Below are 19,433 nucleotides of genomic sequence, written 5' to 3'. Positions count from 1 at the left end.
TCAGACTAGTTACATAATTATATTGTTTTCTACGTCTAGTTTAGTTCCTTGTGGTAACTTTCAAAGTTAAAGGGGTGCTGTCATGACGATTTTGCTGTATTTTGACAAAGAATCTTTTTTTCTAACATGAAATTACTATTAGAGCACTAGGAAGAAAATATTAGGGGATTTCACTGAGAAAAACAAACTATAATATGGTTTTAGCAACTTTTTTACAATACACACCAATTTTTTCGAGTTGAAATCCATTTCCATCCAAGCGATCCGCAGCCAAACATAACTAACACTTGTTTCTTTGCACTAGTAGGGTTATTGTTAACAAAACTGAACCATTATTTTGATGATTCCATCGATTCAGATATATTTTTTGGCTATTCAAAGTGACACAAAAAAAAAGTGACACGGCCCCTTTAAGTCATGTCAGCCATCTCGCCCACTCATCAGAGCAACATTACTTTTTTCTGAATTTTATCGATGTCATGTTATTTCCCATTCTTCACTTCACTGCAGTTCAACAAATCGACAGCAGTTTTCTATGGTCTATACTCTTATAGACCATAAAATGACGTCAAAAAATGTTCAAAACTCAAGTGAAACCACGAGCCGCAGGCGAGTAGTTTCACTGCCAAGTTTTGGACATTTTATGGCGTCATTTTATGGTCTATAAGAGTATAGACCATAGAAAACTGCCGTCGATTTGTTTTTTACAATAACATAGAAAAAGTACGAGCGGAATTGGCTATTTTTTTCGTTTAGAAAGCGCGCGGGTTTCATCTGACATCATTTTTATTGTCTGTACTCTTATAGACAATAGCAACGAGCCAATCAGCGCGCGGGAATTTGGACAGTTATTGTAAAATCTCTTCTCTTATGCATGCTTACTTTGTTTTATGGAGTCGTTGGTAAACCTCTACATTTTAGGTGAAGAATATTGCATTAAAAACATTGTTTCGTCTCGTACCAACATACGCTATTCATGTACTGATTATAGTCAGTGTAGTTGAGAAAATATTATAGATTTTACCATCATGAAGACAAAAACAGTATCAACAAAAAAGGAAACTTGTGTCAACTTACTATAATAGTACATAGCTGTAGTTTGATATAGACGTCAATATTGTATCATACATGTGAGTTATTATATGACAACTCAAAAGTTGAAAATCAAACCTTGGAACTCTCATGGACTTACATCAAATGGTAAAATGGTAGTAGTTTTGGAAGCTATTTTAAATAAGCATTATTTTAACTCTTTGCCAGGCAATGTTACATATTTATTTTTTCTGTCAAATCTAAAGTTATCAAGATGCCATTTCACAAAAGTTACGAACAGGAGTCAGATTGTTTCCGGACTCAGTTTTTCCCGTTTATTAGACAGAGTTTGCTTATTGACCAAAAAAGACCCTATTTTTCGATTATTAAGAAAGAAGTGGGCAACTCTTTTCATTTATTAAACATTTAACTTTTGCTTACTAAACAATGATTGTATTGTACTGAACATGCATGCTGGGCAGGTTTCACTAAAAATTAACACTAATGAACTAATTAGCTTAGCACCTCTTAAGAAAATAGCCTGCAGAATATGCGGTAATTTTTTTTTTTTTTTTGCGTTATTCAGGCGTGCGGAGGCAAGCACGAGGCGAGCGCGAAGCGCGAGTCACGCGCGGAGCACGAGTCACGCGCGACACTTAATTTATTCACGTTCACTTCAGCACATTATTCTCTTTCCATTTGTGTGCTCTTCTCCCAGCTTGATTAAGCTTTTTCTTTTTTTGAATACAAAAAGGATAGTTACCTGATTTGTATTAATTTTTAATTGTTTTAAAAATATCAATTAATGTTGTTGCTGTTAAAAAATTAATAATAACCAATATCAGTAGTAATTGGGACTTCTGAGAAACTCTCTCCTGGATGCTAAATGTCACAATTGGTTACCGAGAAATTATACAAATTCTAAAATGGCCTATGTATTTTAGTATTCTCATAGCTGCTTCCATGCTAAAAATTTGCTGCTGTTTTTAAAATCTAGACATGCCCATTTTATTTGTGTTGCGGAACATATAATACTTAATTCCATCAATTTATACATTTGTAAATTGACTGGTATTTTTTGTCAGGGTTAGAAAACGTATTTTCCAAAATGTGCTAACTGCTGTTGAACATAATTAAATTAATAATCTGTTGCAAACCAGTTTAGTATAAAAGTCAAAGCAAGACTGTTTTCTTTCAGATTATTCCTTCTTAGCTTAAAGCAGTACGTTTTGTAGGTTGCTAATGTTACTGAGATGCAAATAAAGTAATGCTATCTGTCACTGTACTTGTCTTTTTTAAATTAAAAAATTAAGGCGCTTTTCAATTGAGTGTCGAAAGTAATTTTGCGTTTGCTTTAGTTTTGCACCACTACGCTCTGTGATTGGTTAACAAAACTCGCAACACTTTCCCGACCAATAGGAATCCAAACCCAAACCAATCGTATTTTGACCGCACGCGTTTTCCCGCGCTTGGCACCAGTTACATATATTTGCTTTGAATTCTGATTGGCTCGTTGTGTTGTTTACATCTATGGAGTGTTTTCATTCACGTGACTACCGGCCATATTGGTTTACTGAAACAAAAGAAAGTATTTGAGATCAATTCCCAGAGGTTTAGTTTGGGACACCAACATGGCCGCCATTTCTTTGTTTTGGGACACCAACATGGCCGCTGTGACGTCATGTGAAAACACTCTATTGTGATTGGCCACAGTAATTACTTTGGTTTTGGTTTAACGACACTCAATTGGAAACCGTTCAGTTGCACCACTTGGTATCCATGTGCGTGCGATCCAAATAGGTAGCAAGATCGGCTGTCAAGTAACCTTCATCTTCAACCCTCATCAGTCATGGACCAAAAGCGAAAATTGTAAATGCCAAAGGGGGGCTTTACACATCGCCAATTCCTATTTGCTTTGAACCTCAACATGAAAGCGAGGCTAAGTGCAAAGTTTTTTGATTATGTAAATTATTTTTCATATGTAAACAAAACTAATAATCATATGAAAAGCTTTACACTTAGCCTCGATTCATTAAAATGAGGTTCACAGCACTTTTATATGGTGCTATCTCCAGACTCCATCTCCATCCGTTTCTTTGGACTATTTCACAGTGTAGCTAGACCACTCTATTAATCCTGATGGTAGTTTTGTTAACTGAGAAACTGATGCAATTCACCCCCACCCTCTACACACGTACGCACGCGCGCGTGTATTGATCATTTCCTCTACTGCATCCTCGTTCCCAGAGCCTACGATCTTCTGGTCAGCGGTTGGATCGTAGGCCCTGGTAACAGCCGTTACCGGATGTCGTGAATTTCACGACATTCGGTAGCGCACGCTCAGTGTGATAAATTACCATTGCGCTTGCTCAGTACTGCTCAGTATTAGGAAGTAAAGACAAATGCGCAGAAGCGAAGCATTTTTCACCTTATAGCGCATCAGGTTTTCGACAGCCAATGAAAAAAAAGATATTTTTGGATGGACCCAGAGCAACTCGTTCAACAATTAAAAAAAAAAAACGTTGGGGCTCTGGGGACGAGAATGCCTCTACTGCAACTGTAGGAAAACCCTACAGATATTAGGCGTGGTCCGGGCGCAACAATATAATTACCATCGTATGGTACCAGGGGTGCCAAATGCCAGAGGTTGCACTGCACTTCATTTGTCAATAGCTCCTATGCTTTTTAACTTCGGTAACTGGGGCCGCTTAAAAGCTGTACATAGACATGGTTATTTAGTAAATAAACCCCCTTTTCATTGGTGGTATATGGGGTCTGGCAGATTGTCCGAAAAATGAACAGTTTGCTTTGAAGGCAACTGTTAAATGTTGAGGTCAAACCAGCAAGCCGGAAAGGGATTTATTTCTTTTATAACCGTCCGACCTCCAGTTTTGTACCACGCCACGTTTTGTTCAATAAGAACGCTCGGAAGTCAATCTATGGGTTTCCAACAGGAGTCCACAGCATATATACCATCTGAAAAATAAACAACCCTGCCTACCAACCCCCCCCCCCCCCCCATCCCCGAGTTCTTCATATTAGGATTTGTCAGGTATAATTTGCCTGTCAAAATTTCCTTATGTTCAAAAATTGCTAAAGAATTCACAGGCCACTCTTTATAAGGAAGTTTACGCTGTGAAATTTTGTCAAATTTCCTTTACCATTAACATCGCCTGATTGGGACAAATCGCGAGGTTTTAATCACAGCTGTCGACATTGCGTTGAAAAAAGTCAAAGCATTAAAACCAACTGTTGGACTACAAAGAGAAGTAACACTGCAAAATAAAGAACTGTTTCCCAATCTTTGTTTTTAGTTTTCCGAGTCTGCAATCCTCAGTGCTTGTACAAAACAACACGTTAACATTAAGGTGAAATTCTTTGCCTCACCATTCGCTCTGGTGTGCAAAGTCAAACTGCCAACGGCATAAACGTAGATAGAGCGTATGTACCACACAAAACACAACACAACATAACACAACAGTAGTCGTTAAAATCATCCTTTTAATAATAGTCTCTTGTCGAATCATTCAAGATCCCTAATATACAGATAAGTTCCTTTTCAATTATCACAGAGCAGGTAAATAACATAATTTAACAGAGTGAGGCATTTTCTTCACACAACCATAGTAACAAAAAACAAAGAAAAGAAAACAAAGAAACCCGTCTCTAGGTCTTATAATTCTAGTCTTCTTAGGGGATACATGCCTCCCTCCCAAACACTCTTTTGGCTTGTCACGCAATCCTTCCCCCCCCCAAAAAACGTCTGCTGAAATGACGGTCGCATGCCTCTCTTATTGTTAGCAAAGATTGCGTGACGAACTTAAGAGAGCATCTGCGAGCGAGGCTACCACCTAACTGACTCACCAAGCAATGCTCGAATGTTTAGATTCTTTCTCTTCATTATATCTCTTCATTTATTTTCGGCATTATTTGGGAAGACGGGCATTTTTCAAGACTACCTCTTCAGTGAGGAGTTTCTGCCCTGCACATCAGTGGAACTGAATATCATCTTCGAATGTCAAACACATCCAGTTTTAACATAAACTTCAGTCTGAGAAGTTCATGTGCTTTGAATATAGCTGATTTTTTTTTTTTAGTATTCTCCATAAAAGCGTAAGTAATAGATCATGGCCATAGTATTTTTATTTCATGATAATCAAGCCATGTTGATGACTTTATGCGTTAGTAATTACAAGCTTAACGAACATACAAAACAATCTACTATCCCTTACCGTGTTATTCTCAGAAATTAAATTACGTAGATAGCTTTTCTTTTTACAACTCTGAAATAGTTATGGGCGACTTACACTGCCTTCGCATCAGGGCTTGCTCGATGCTAGGCAGTAGTTCATAATTGACTGCCATGTGTAAGTTATCTTCTGTTGATTGATGCGTGAGCCATCTACCATGAGCACAGAGAGTATCACTGGACATTCTTATAAAAACATCTGGCAAGGTCTGTACACAAAACTAGTTTTCAGGGCATCTTTTGTACAAATACTTTGTCAGACCTGAAAGAAAATCACCACAGCATTAGTTGTATTTAGTTGCTGATAAGCACAAGATAAAACTTAATGAAATTGAGAGTCCAACTAGTAACCCTGTAGAGCTGTGTTTATCTTTAGAGAGGCTGGCTACACAAGTGAATTGTAATAGCGAAACAAATGAAGGTTGCCCTTTCTTGTCATCGTTAACCCTTTAACCCCTAATATCAAAAAAAACAAATTTTCCTATCTTGTCCCCATACTTTTCTTATAAACGTACAGGGCAGACGTTATTAAAACATCAAGAAAATTGTACCTTGAGTGATCATATCCTTAATTCTCATGCATAAGCATTGATGTTACAAGGAGAAATTTGATGCTGATCACTATTTTCCTCAATCATTTTTTTACTACATTCATAGTTATGTGGCACGCATCACAATCTCCACCTCACCCGCCCTTTTAATAACGAAGAAAGTTACATTTTGGATACCATAAAATGGCTGTTTAGGATACGGTAAATTTTCAAGATATTAGCGTTGCAAAACTGGGCACCTCCAAATCCTTAACTGGAGTTTGTTTACAGTCAAAAAGCCTTACTAACCATTGACAAGGCCTTATGACGTTTAGAAGAGTCCACAATCCTTGAGGTTGTTTTTGATGATGACGTCTGTGACAGCATCAAACACAAACTGAATGTTGTTTGTATCTGTGGCACAAGTGAAGTGGGTGTAGATCTCTTTTGTGTCTTTTCTCTTGTTAAGGTTTTCAAACTGAAGTTGAATATATGCAGCCGCTTCTTCATACGTGTTTGAACCTAAAATAACAAGCAGAGTACAATTACTCTAGGTTTATGCCTTGTTTGGGGAGGGGGGGGGGGGGGGGGGGCTTACTGGTATTACTGCAAGAAAATTTTGGGAGTTTCAATATAGGTTGGGTAACGGCCTGTAAAAGCTTACCCTAATGGAAAGTGAATTTGTGTTGCACCAGTCATGATAGGCAAAAACAGAGATCTATACTTGCAAAAGCATTAAATTGGTATGAGTTACCTGATTGGCCAGCAAAATTTAATGCCAGAAATTTTCTCTCCAATCAGAACCTTGAAATAGTTCTGGAAGTAGTCTGATAAGCATAGGTTCCCACTAGCCTTTCCACCCACTTTGCAAATTTTAACTCGTAAAAAATGACGTTTTGCCTATTAAATCTTTGTTCCAACTTGACTTTAGGATGGGTTAAACGAACTGTCCCCATTTTATTTCAAAAAGGAAATCAAGCTGTGTGACAACAATTTCAACATTTTACCCATGTACTCTGGGAAGCAGATGGTCAAGGGTGACTTGGTGATTTTCTCTGCAAACAAATCCTTCTTGTTCAGGAAAAGGATTATCGACGTATCTGTAAACCACTTGTTGTTACAGATGGAGTCAAACAGCTTCATACTTTCCATCATACGGTTCTACAACACAATAATAAAGTATATCAAATCACACTGCACTCTTACGCCAAGTTTGATTGACCGTATACCGGAATAAGCTAGAATATGCAGAATTGCATGCCCTAGCTTGCTTGATGGGTTTAAGCCCCCCCCCCCCCCCCCCCAAAACTATCAGAACCTTTACTGTAGATTCTTGATGTGTACATTCATGTATATTTTGTGATTCAATTTTTTTTTTGGTTTAAAAATTTTCAAACCTGTTTTCATTTTTATTTCCCTTTTCTCAGATTATGGTAATGAATACTGCATAAAGGAAAATAAAAATTAACTGGTTTGGAAAATTTTTTAAACCAAAAAAAAAAAAAAAAAAAAAACCACAACATATACAAACATACATACAATCCTTTATTCAAACATGATAATCATTTTAAGCATACACAAGCTTGTGGGGTCATGTTCTATCTCATGCTAACTATTTCTAAAATTAATAAGACATGAGGTACATCTTTGAATTTTACTGATAAAATTTAAAGTGTGACATTGTCCTTGGCTGCTTGTATTGATGGAGTGCTAAAATCAAGTTCCTTGTTAAATTCATCTTGTTTCACCTTGGAAAAGAAACAACGAAAAAACAGAAATTCAAAAAGTGTGATCACTTTTTGAACCATATCTTACCATTTCTTCATCTTCTGCCAGTACTAAGTCATATGCGCTCAAAGCTACACAGAAGATAATGGCAGTCACGCCCTCAAAACAATGAATCCACTTCTTCCTCTCTGAACGTTGACCTCCAACATCAAACATTCTGTTAACATAATTAAAAAACTTAACATAAATATATAAATTATTGAGTGTAGGAAGTAATAAATATTTTCTTCAGTTTGCTTAACCAGCTACACCTTCAGTTTTGTTAAAACAAAACAAAAACAAATTAATTAGTGTACATACTACTTCCAAGCATTTATTTTTTTAAAAGGCAGCAATATTTATTAATTCTAAGGTTCACTCCAAAGTTTCAATTAGTGCCAGTTGCAGATACAGGCAAACATATCTACATCACAAAAAGAAACATGACCTAATTTGGTAAAAAACATGACATGTTTGTCACCAAACATTCAAAGTTTGAGAAGCTGTTAGCTGGATTTTGGTGCTCAAATAAGTATGTGGTTTGAATGTTACTGTGCCTAACCTTGGCTACGATGAATAATTTTAGCATTCAAATAAATCTCACTCATTGGAAATTAAAATGAATTTTGTAAACAAAACCCTGGTCAACAGTACAGGAGCAAAAGTTCGCCTAAGATTCAACCAAACTTTGATGACAAAACGGGTCATATCTGATACCAAATTAGGTTGCTTTTTTTCTACAAACCGCCGTGCTTAGATGCGACTGGCAATAAACAGAAAAACTCACTTGAAATGGAGATCTTTAAAAGTAAAATGAGTCTCAACAATTCCAGTTGTTTTGACTCTTGTTCTAAGAACATCTTGCTCTGTTGGAATGTAATCTGGCGATCCTAGTCTGTCCAGTGCATTCAGATAACTGCAAGTGTGGAAAAAGATATGTTTTTTACATATTACGAATATCAAAGGCTTACCAGCAGGGCATTACACGATCATCAAATACCCAGGGAGATCACAAAAGGTATGTTATCAAAGTGACCTAAACAATAATAACAGGAACCGAGGTGGAAATATGTAAGGTGGTTATAAAAATTCAGTTGTGACTTAGAAATGTTGGCTTTTGCAGATGGAGGACAAACAGAAAAACTTTCAGAGAAATGAATCTGGAAAATGAAATGAACTCAATCTGGTTATTGAAACTTTACCAGTGATTACTAATATACAGGGCTGTCAACTCTCTCGGATAATCCGGGTGTCTGTACGGCGATTTGCCGGGGAAGTCAGAAGTTCTCCATATTTGAAGACGTGTGAGGTTGACAGCCCTGAATATATATTTTAACTGTAATGCAATGATTAGTTGTCAAAAAAGCATTCAAAACAGAAAGGGGGAAAAAACCATCACTATATGTTAAAAGCTATGGGAGAATCTTTGTTGACGTCATCGTTTACATTTTGCCTCCCTAGCCTATATCAACCAACTAGCTACGTACAAATGGACACTCTAAACTAAAAGAACATCTCACTCTCACTAGTCAGTGTAAATATTGGTGGGAAATTTAGAATATTCTCAGAGAAATCTGTTTCAAAAACTGTGAAATTTACAACAAATAATTTAGACCGTCGTGTGGCAAAAACCACCAAGCTCTTTCAATTTATGGAGACCATTATTTTACTTGTGTTTAGTTTTGTCATTTATGCTATTAACACTAAGCATGTAAACAAAGATCTGCCTGTACATACTATGCAGCTGAATCGTTTAGCTGGTATTCTCTTGATCTTGAAAAGCAGTTCTGAACTCCTACATCATTCCATAATCTCTTCATTATTGATACCAGCTCGGGTGTGAATTTCACGTCTTCCATGCTTCCTGCTAACGCAAAAAGCTCTCTTGCATCATCCTGTGAAAAATACACAATAACTGTAAGTAATAGAAGTCATGAAAATGCCTGCAACAGGCCTAATTCAGGGCTAGATTAAGTTTGTCGTTTGGGTTGGCAACTGGTAACAACTGAAAAATTTTCTTCACCAGATAATACATTTTTAATACTTGTTAATTTTTTCCCTCAATAATTATATCAAATAAAACAAAATTTTTAAATGTTATTTTGCAAGCAAAATAGGTAAATCAACAGTTGGTGACCAGTTCTGAAATAACTCCAAGCCCTGTTATACACATATCAGGAGAAACTATCTTTTTAAAGTGAACTTTGAAAGTGTTAATCAAAATTGTGCAAAAGAAGAATCAATCAAGCATAGAGCTATCAGTGACTACTGTGTTTCAAGACTGTAACCACGTCACAAGAAATATAACAGAGCCTGACTTTATTCTGGTCCACAACATTCAGCATGTCGAATTAGTGTGGGTTACAGAGAGTCAAAAAAATGAAACGACATTTCGTTGTCATCTTGGCACCATTATCAGGTAAAGAATGTAACAGAAAAGATAATTTATACAAAAACTAAAGGTGTGAAATAGAATAAATTAAAATAAGACCAAAATTAACTGTCCTGTGTTCATTCAGTGAGGTGTTATAAAGTGAGAGTTATGTCCGTTCACTGGAAAGTTACTTTCAGTCTAATTTTAATTTATTCTATTTCACACCTTTACTTTCTGTATAAATTATCTTTTCTGTTACATTCTTTACTTGATAATGGTGCCAAGACGACACCGAAATGTCGTACCGTTTTTTCGCTTATTTTTATAGTCAAATGTATTCCTAAATTTTATCTTATTAAATTAACGCTTACCTGAAAAAATTTTTCATTTAGGAACTTAGCTTTTTGTTTGTTTTTCTACGTATTACGGTGACTAAGCAATCTTACGCAAACAAAACACATGTCCTCCCAAGCAGATCAAATTGCCCACGTGACATGAGGATCAAATTTCAACGTACAGTAATTTGCCAAATATTTACCTCCAGGTTTGTTTTTCGGGAAACCTTTAATTCCCAACAAGTGTATTTTATTTGATAAGCAGACATTTTAACTAGTCTGGACCAAAGGGGTGTTGAATTTTGTACCCTGTCAGTTGAGTATTTTTATTGCATATGGGGTTGTTTATTACCAATTTGCTAATTTTAATTTGGTAAATTCCTGGAAAAAATGTGGCCCTCAATGGGTTAAAATAAAAAAAGCTGGTTGATTTAGCCAGGCAACATCCTGTGAACTCACAGCTGGGCACTTTGCCTACTCACTTTGTCATTAATGTTAATCTGTGTGTCATTGTTTTAAAATTAAGATCAAAGTGAATCTCACTTGTAAGTGCAGGCAGACTGTTAGCCAGAAATTCCACATACTTGATAATCCTTATTATTTTTATGATACGTATGATTATATGTAGTTTTATTTTTTTGCCCATTTTCATTTCACTAGGTGTAATGCGCATTTGATCATATCTACATGTTAATTTGCGCAGTAGAAATATTAAATCTTATTATTATTATTATTATTATTATTATTATTATTATTATTGTTACTACTACTACATGGGGCACGTCCTTTGTTAATAGATTCAGTTAATTTTCCCGAATTTTTTCAAAACATTGGCATCCATAAGATGCCTGGACAACCTTCTGGCTAAAACTTGGAGCAAAAGGCTTCTTTTTAATCATGTTAAAATAAGCAATAAACTCACTGCTCTATCCATGGATCCAAATTCAATCTTCAGAGTTCCTAATGCCCTAATAATGGCAATCATCGACTGTATTGTGTTGCTATATACGACTTGTTTGTACTGTGCGCATTCTTCTTGAGTGTAGCCATGTTCATGAATAATTCTAGAGGCAAAATAATGTATCACATTAAATTATTAATAACAATGACTTTCTTTACACAGGAAGTCGTCATTGAGACTTATCTGCTTAGCAAGTACTGGCAACTTAATACACAACTTTTAGAGTTAATCCACGTCATGCAAGTCCGGTTTTTTTTTAAATTTGAAGAGAGTTTTGAAATTTACATGTCAGTTTTGAAAATTACCCGTTTAACATCTCCAACGAGATTTCAGAGTTCCCGTACAAATTTCCCTACTTTATTGACAGTATAAAGCTGTGAATTTTTCTTTACATCACAGCATTAAGTATTTCAAGAATAACAATTATTGTTTCCCAAGTATTTTGAATATTTTTTTCAGTTCATGCATCTTTTTCGGATATTGATGATGTCATTAACAGTTCATGGTTGTTTGTGCATACAGTGGGTGAAACATGGCGAGTGATAGATTTGTTTATATAATAACAACTAAATTACATGGTGGCTTGAAAATATGAATTTTATTTTCTCATGTTGAAAACAATACTTTACTCACTTGCTGCACTCGTTCGTAAAATATTGTTTTTAACATTTGAAAATAAAATTCATGTTTGTGCTGCCATGTAATATCTCTACATATTAAGTTGTCAGGTGGTCAAACAAGGGCAATTTGCTGTCCTCCTACTTCAGCCATCCTGTTGCATAAGCTCACTAACGTTTATTAATACAGTGCATCATGCAGGCAGGCTACACAGTACTCACTTCATCTGTTTTACTATGGTACTTTTTCCAGATTCACCAGCACCTGAGAAAGGAAAAATCAAATCTTTCATTAAAAAGGTTATCAAATAACAAAAAATTAAATTGTGATTTTCGGGGGAACAACACAGCCTGCATTGTTTAAGGCCAATCAAAGCATAACACAAGGTACAACGGAGTATCAACCCTTTTAGATGCTCTTGTGGCCAGGATGTAAATATTAAGTAACATACCAAACACAAGAAAGATTGTTTCATCCAATTTCAAAATACTCAGAAGTAGGTTGACAAAATGCGGTGCAGCTACAGTAAGTTTTTTTGACCAACTTCGGTGTTTGGAAATCAAATAAATCACTCTTCCAACCGTTTGATATACAGTGTAGCTTCTCAAACCATTACAAATTCTTGGAGAAATTCAAAGGAAAAGTTTACCAAATTTTACGATGTTATAGAAATCATATTTCCAAACCTCCTTGATTTCGTTTGTTTTCTCTTCATGAATTACCACGAGTTTGAGAATTGATCAAAAACACAGGTAAAGAGAATAAAGGAGATGCTTAAAATAATGGTAGAGTGTTGTCAACAACAACCCTACTAGTACACAGAAACCACCTTTAATTTTGTTTGGCTAGGATGGAAGTGGATTGCAACTTGAAAAAATTGGCCAACTTTTTCAAGTTCTTCCTGTGTATTTTTGAGAAGTCGCTAAAAATTGATTTTGGCCCAAATTCTTCCTACGAGAAAAACTTTGATGTTTTCTTCTTGCTGTTGTAAAAGCAACTCCATGTTACAAAACATGTTCTTCGTCAAAAATTTGAGCAGTTTCAACAAAAATACAGCAAAATTACCGCGACAGAACCAGGGTTGTATATAAAAGCCGGCAGCCGGCGAAGTTCGCCGGCTACTCAGCGAAGTTTCGCCGGCTACTTTCACCTGTTGATCAGTTGCTGAACATATAAAATTTTAGCCTAGAACAGCCTGAAACTGGATGCCAAAAAAAATCAATGCAGTATAAAATAAAAATGTTCTTTCAATTCAGTCACGCGTTGTCCCTTGAGTTTCTTGAGTCACACAATTTCTCACCTGTTAAATATGAAATAAAGAGAGAACATTTTCTTTGTTTCCATTTTTTCTGTTGCTGTATCAGTATATTTCTGAAAGGTCACGGTTGTATTTAAAATGCGCGATGGTTTAGTTGTGAAGTCAGCCATGTTGATTTAACAGAGGAGAGGGACTGGTGTCAATTCTTGCCTCGATCACATTCGCTCTTCAGTTCCGGTCCGTGTGTTTCGACGATGGAACCCAGTTGTAAACGAGTGAACGTACGGGAGGCGGCAGTATTTTAGCATAATTATTTTAATAAAAGTAAGCAACGCTTGGCCTGAAAGGGGCGCCTCAGCAATCAAGTGCATTAAGACGCGGATGAGAAGTACAATCAAATATGATATGCTTGAGGCACTGATGCAAATTTCTATGTGCATGATACTCTGTAGTAATAGTCTCGCAAAGTGTTACATTGCTTCGTCTGCTTCGTCCTGGCTGACTTGTCCCTGGCTAGCAGTTCTTTATTTATCCAATGCTGTAGTAGTTTAAATACCTTTTTTAGGTAACGAGCAGTTTTTAGTAGCTTTTAAAAGTCATGGAAACATGGGGATATCAGTAATAGTTATGCTAGTGACCATAGACTGATAGTAAGACAACAACAAAGCAAGATTTCATTTTACTTCTAAACATTGTTTACTTCTAAACATTTCATTTGATGTAACACTTCTCGACTTCAGCTGTGCATCTGGAAATGCTTCACATTGCTGTATACTGTATGTAATGAAAGATTCAGTTTTCTATGGTTAACGTTATCCTTTCATTAAAATTGAACTTCACCTGAAAAACTAAATACAATTGTCACTAATGCTGTTGCTACTTAATCAATATTTATTTTAGTACTGAATTTGATGCCAGAATGCAGGAAATGGCATTTCCCGGCTTCTAGATTCCAAAATTTTCAGGGGGAGCATGCCCCCGGACCCCCTTACGGCCCCTGAAGTGTTAGAGCCGCCTACTTTTATAGGTCTGCCGCCTACTTCAGAACTTATTGAAACCCCTGCAGAACCCCTTTAAATGTTCTGATATTTAAACCAACTCTCCCAACTGGTATCATACATAATAATTATTTTAAGTGAAGAGATCGTCCATGTTGATATCGGGACTGCGGGGTGAACAGGAGCCAACCGGATTTTTATTATGAAAACACCTGTTTTTGACAACACTATTGGTGACAACCGTTTGCAAAGAAGGAATTTCACCTGACGGTCACAGGGCTGTCATTAAGAGGCAGGGGCTGGGGATTTCCCCCAGTTACTAAGAATGTGGCCCCCGGCTATTTTCATAGGAAAATAGAAGAAAAATAGAACCAAAAGAAATTCCTAGCTGTTTGATTCCCCGCCTACTTGTCGTATTTATCCAGCAACTTGAAATCTTAGTGACAGCCCTGCTGTCACCTCCAGGTTGAGCAGAACTACAGTTCTGTACTACCTCAGTTTATAATCCTGATTTAATAATTTAATGGAGAAAAGTTTGGCTGTTACTGTTTAGATACAGAGGGGCTGATATCTGATGCATTTCTGTATTATAGGATTTCAATTCAAGTAGATACGTATTAGTCACAAGGTCAAACTCAGTGATCACAGGGTTCACAAAATGCTGGTAATATGATAAAGGCTGCCTTCAAGCACTTGCAAGTTTAAAACTGGTTATGTGGACTTTGGGGCTAAGTGAGTTGCTACTCAATAACAAATATGCCATGTGCAAATCACAGTTTATGTAATCTTGAACAGTAATTATTTTCATTAACCTTGATAGCGAACATCAACTGTAATTAAAGATGTACTGCTTTACTGTCAAGCTCAATCAGATATATACTGGTCAATATAAACTCTTTACTGGCCATGAGAAGCTCAAGTTCCTTATCAAAAGTTTGAATAATAATGAAAGAATGTTCATTTGCAATTCTAATTCTATGATGTGTCCCTTGTGAAATTTTTGAAAAACAAATTTCCAGGGCAATCACGAAAACTTTCCCCAAAATATTTGGAGACCAAAGTGTTTGTTGTACTGGCCTCTAAGCACTTAATCACTGTTAGTGCCAAGCCTAGGTTTTTAAAGTTATCTGCTTGGGACGAAATATGAAAGGCAAAAATGGTTTCTAAGTCACCAATTTTCACGTGAAAAATTTGTTGTGTTTCCTATACAAACTTGATTAATAATTTACTTTTTCCACTGAAAATAATCACTGTTTACCAAGCTCTCCTGCACATTGTTTCTGTGTTAACAACACAAGAATTACAATGTTCAACAACATTTATGCAAAAACTTATCGCTTATTAGCACATTTATTGAGAAAAGGTCATCCCCCTTTGAATGATGCTAATCTTTGTTGAGGAAACTAACTTCACTTTTCTGTTTAACATCATCTGACCTCAAAGAATTTTTTTTGTTACACCTTCCTACTTCAAAGGCTTAAACCACCAAAAATTCTTTAGGGCTTCTTCTTTTGATCTAAAGTTCTAATAAGTATGCCCTCATTCTGAAAATGGAACATCAGAAATCTTGAAAATTCATGCATAAAGCACATGGCAGTCATTCAAAACAAAATTAGTGTTCCTTTGTAGTAACCCCTAAAACCTCTCATATAAATACGGTGTGTGGATTCTGATTGGTTTATTTTCCATGTAGAAAATCATAACAATGGCATTAAAAGGCTTTCTAGACATACAGTACAGGCCCAATCCAAATATACACATGTACATGCAAAATCGCATTTCCAGGGGAGGCAGAGGTGTGAAAAATCACAGTTGATTTCCAGTTTATCTTGCTCCAACTCCAAAGTCTGTAAAAATTTTTTATCTCACATACAACCATGTTTGACATCACAACCGGTTTCAACTTGAATGGCCATTGGTGGACACTAGTTAACCCTTCCACTACCACCGTTCAAACCTTCAATTAGTTTATATGGCTCCGACTCCTGAGACTGAATTTTTTCCATCAAATGGAAGCGACTGAGCAGAACTTTGCTGTAGTGCTATTTCACATGTTGTACAGAGCAACTCCAACTTTTGAGTTAGTAAATAAAATGCCAATGTGTGACAAGTCAAATAGAAGCTCTCGAGAACACATACTGTTTTACAACATGATTTAAAAGTAAAACTGGAATTTTGCCCAATTTCAAACTTGCAAATCTCCTGAGTGAAAGCATTGATAATAATTGTCTTGCAAGCACTTCAGACCTCTATGGCAATGGTGTCAGACTACCAGGAATTCAAAGGAAGATTATCTAACATGACGACAACAAGTAACTCACAACAAAACAGACATCTACAGTAGCATATCCTTAACCTTCCGAAGGCCATTTTTCAAGCATGGCTGACTTAATTTGCGATGACAATACACGTAGCTCTGAACAGGTTTCAAAGTATCTCTTTGTCTGTGAACTTCCTCGAAGTCCAATGTACAATTATTCAACTCCACACTTTAGCCTGAGTGATTTTAGGACCTGTAGCACTGCAACTACATGTATTACGATTCAAAGACAACCCACAGTATTGCATGGCTTACTTTTGTTTTTCGATTATTTCGCCAAAGCATCTACCTAAAACGTGACTAACGGAGCAGAACCCATAAAGCAAAACCACAACAAATAAATTGGGTTAGTGGGCTGTTGTAATTGGAGTGTCGTTCTATTAATAAACTTTACAGATTGGGGTGATCTTCGCTTTGATAACCTTACCAGCTTAAAAGAAGCGAATCCACCGAAGAATGAATTCTACAAACAGGCAGCAAAATCGTACCAGAGTTAGATTCGCAAGAAATAAATTACCTAGTAAGGACTTTATAGCACGCACCACCTGTTTATAACAACATCAGACTAAACCATGGATACCGAGCGAGAACTTATTAATTCACTTCGAGATTATACAGCAAAACGGCAGAAAGGCTGGAATAAATCTCTCCCAGGCGAACGGGGGCTACAAAATGACTTTTTCAGTCGTCAAAACAATTTCTAAGAGACATCAGAAGACCCGAAAAAATCTATTATTCGCCGTCAAAGAGACAATTTAGCAAATGAAAAAATTAAAGAATAGACAGGAAAATTGTTCATAACTGCGTAACAAGTTACACTTCATGCTCAGTAAAGGAAATCTTCTTTCGTTTTCGGTTTTACTGTAAAATCGAGCACGTCCTATCCATCATATAGCGATCTAATATATTCGATTTAAAATTCACACGCGCTCAATATAACTTACAACATTGCGCGCAAAGAAATTGTCGGAGCAAAAATTTCTCATCTACTTTTGGTACACGCAACAACAGAGTTGAAACGGATGGGGATTGTTTCACGCTAAAAGACATCTTACCAGCATTTTCAGTATAGTTCCGTTCCTTGAGAAACAATATACACGATTTCGCGTGCGTTCGGTCTTATGATCGGATCAAGAAAGAGCACATGAAGGGTTTCTTTTTACTCTAAAATTAAACGCTGTATTCAAATCCTACGAGTGAGAGTTATCAAAGATATCTTAGTAGGACACCTCGCCAACTGGTCGAGATAAGCCCCAAATTAATTTTTAAGACCGAGAGAGAAAATTATTCATATTCAACTAACGTTCGTTCACAATATTTAATGGCGGAATTAGACTTGCGCAAGAAAGTGTCAGATTCTAGACTGGAACTTTAAACGTCCGATTCAGCGAGGCCACTAAAGTAGATAACGCCCGAGAAGATTTGTATGTAATGACTTTCAAACAAAATTAAGATCACTGAAATGTTGCTAAGGACAGTAGAGAAGCCTGACAAACAACAAACTGCGGTCTTTTTCAGAGAGTACGCGACGAGCGAATTAGAACCACGTCAAAACATGGAGCATTATATTATCGAACAATATATAACTTTGTGAATTTTACAAGGAAAAAGCGTCGCAGAATACGTAACTTGCTGTATACAAAACAAACACAACGGCTGAATATTCAGATTCGAACCGATCGACCACAGTTTCGACGCATCGACGTAGAAAATCGATGAGTCAGTTTGCCGTATAGTGCTTCGAACGATCACAACCTCAGAAATTACTCACCCAGAAGAAGCAGCTTGACCTCTCTAGCTGCTCGCTCGCCGTCCGCTCGAAGGTTTTTATCGATCATCTTGCTCCGCTCTACGGCAGCCTTGTCCTCGGCACTTAGTGTGCAACCCATGTTGATATATTTATAAATGAGTTAGAAATATTCAAGCTTCTCTCGAGAAAAGCACGGCCGATTCGTGTGAACTTTCACAGTCTGGCTGATGTTAACTCCACAAACACAAGCCCAGTCGTTGCGATCGAATTCTCGGGGCGTCTTTTACCCAAGGCACATGTGTTAAAATCTCTCAAGACTTCGCCATGAAGCTTTTTTATCCGGTTTTCCTAGGAAGCAATGGCGCTCTACTTCGCTTTTATTGCAACAACCAACCACAACCACGCCCGCACACTGAACAAACCCTGCTCGCACGGCCGCTGGGATCGAAAAGTCCCGGATATTGAGCTGAGGGCTACAATTTGCGGGTTGTGATATTTTCCATTACCAACCCCTTTAATACGCGGACTTTAATTGTCTTACAGATCGTTATTTTAAATATCTTATCTATGCGATAAGCTGTTTTTTCAAAGCGCCACCGGTATTAACTTTAAAGGATAAATTTTAAGGCTTCGCCTTGATCACGTGTTCAAAATATTTGGTTCACCAACCAAAGTGATTGGCAGTTGGCAGTCAATGCACAAAGCGATATCGAAAAGCTACCTCGGACTTTCCGAGAGCACTTTAAATTATACCGAAACACAGGAACACGTTCGATCTTGTTTTTCACGGGACAATTCGTTGTTTTCTGAAATGTTAATTTTTCACCGCTCTGGTTACAAATTAGAACATTCTATTTGACCTCAGGTCGACATTACAGTACTTTCCGTGCGCCCTCTTATTTTAACAGAGGGGTTGGAAGTTTTTTTTCACAGGCCAGCAGGACTAACAGGCGACTACTATAAGTAAGTGATTATATTAAGAGATGCTATTTTTAAACAGCTGATCACTTTACAAATTATTAATGTATGGTGATCTATGGCGGCCGGTATTTGACTGGCTGACACATGCTTGCCGTTCGTTAACAGAGATCGACGAAATGGAATCACCTTCGCTGGCGCGTTTTTACACGGTTGCCAATCTACAAAATATTTCCGCCGGCGCAATTCGGCAGAAGAAATAACAGTTTCGTGTTACAAAGCCTTTTTTCGCTTTTCAGATGTGGACTATATACTTTATAGCT

General features: G+C 36.8%; 1 protein-coding gene across 1 annotated transcript; it reads right to left on the bottom strand.

The window, feature by feature from the left end:
* Window positions 1-4,513: 4,513 nt before the first annotated feature.
* On the bottom strand, window positions 4,514-18,721 carry LOC146469562 (guanine nucleotide-binding protein G(i) subunit alpha). Its single transcript, XM_085123206.1, has 9 exons — window positions 18,214-18,721; window positions 12,088-12,130; window positions 11,210-11,351; window positions 9,316-9,473; window positions 8,366-8,494; window positions 7,627-7,756; window positions 6,819-6,972; window positions 6,121-6,333; window positions 4,514-5,543 (listed from the first exon to the last, which is right to left on the bottom strand). Exons 1-8 carry the CDS (start codon window positions 18,329-18,331, stop codon window positions 6,143-6,145), a joined length of 1,065 nt encoding a protein of 354 aa, XP_084979332.1. The 5' UTR covers window positions 18,332-18,721; the 3' UTR covers window positions 4,514-5,543; window positions 6,121-6,142.
* Window positions 18,722-19,433: the final 712 nt, after the last annotated feature.

Source organism: Pavona decussata, unplaced genomic scaffold (genome assembly GCF_977016875.1).
Source record: "Pavona decussata unplaced genomic scaffold, jaPavDecu1.1 SCAFFOLD_122, whole genome shotgun sequence".
Classification (NCBI taxonomy): domain Eukaryota; kingdom Metazoa; phylum Cnidaria; class Anthozoa; order Scleractinia; family Agariciidae; genus Pavona; species Pavona decussata.
This window is presented reverse-complemented; position numbering and strand designations above follow the sequence as displayed.

What these genes read in the sequence shown, in the direction of transcription:
- LOC146469562 (XM_085123206.1), bottom strand. Translation starts at nt 18,331, where the DNA reads ATGGGTTGCACACTAAGTGCCGAGGACAAGGCTGCCGTAGAGCGGAGC. An exon ending in ACCATAGTAAAACAGATGAA is followed by an intron (nt 11,352 to 12,087) that starts GTGAGTACTGTG and finishes TTTTGCCTCTAG; the next exon opens with AATTATTCATGAACATGGCT. An exon ending in CTGCTTCCCAGAGTACATGG is followed by an intron (nt 6,334 to 6,818) that starts GTAAAATGTTGA and finishes TTGTTATTTTAG; the next exon opens with GTTCAAACACGTATGAAGAA.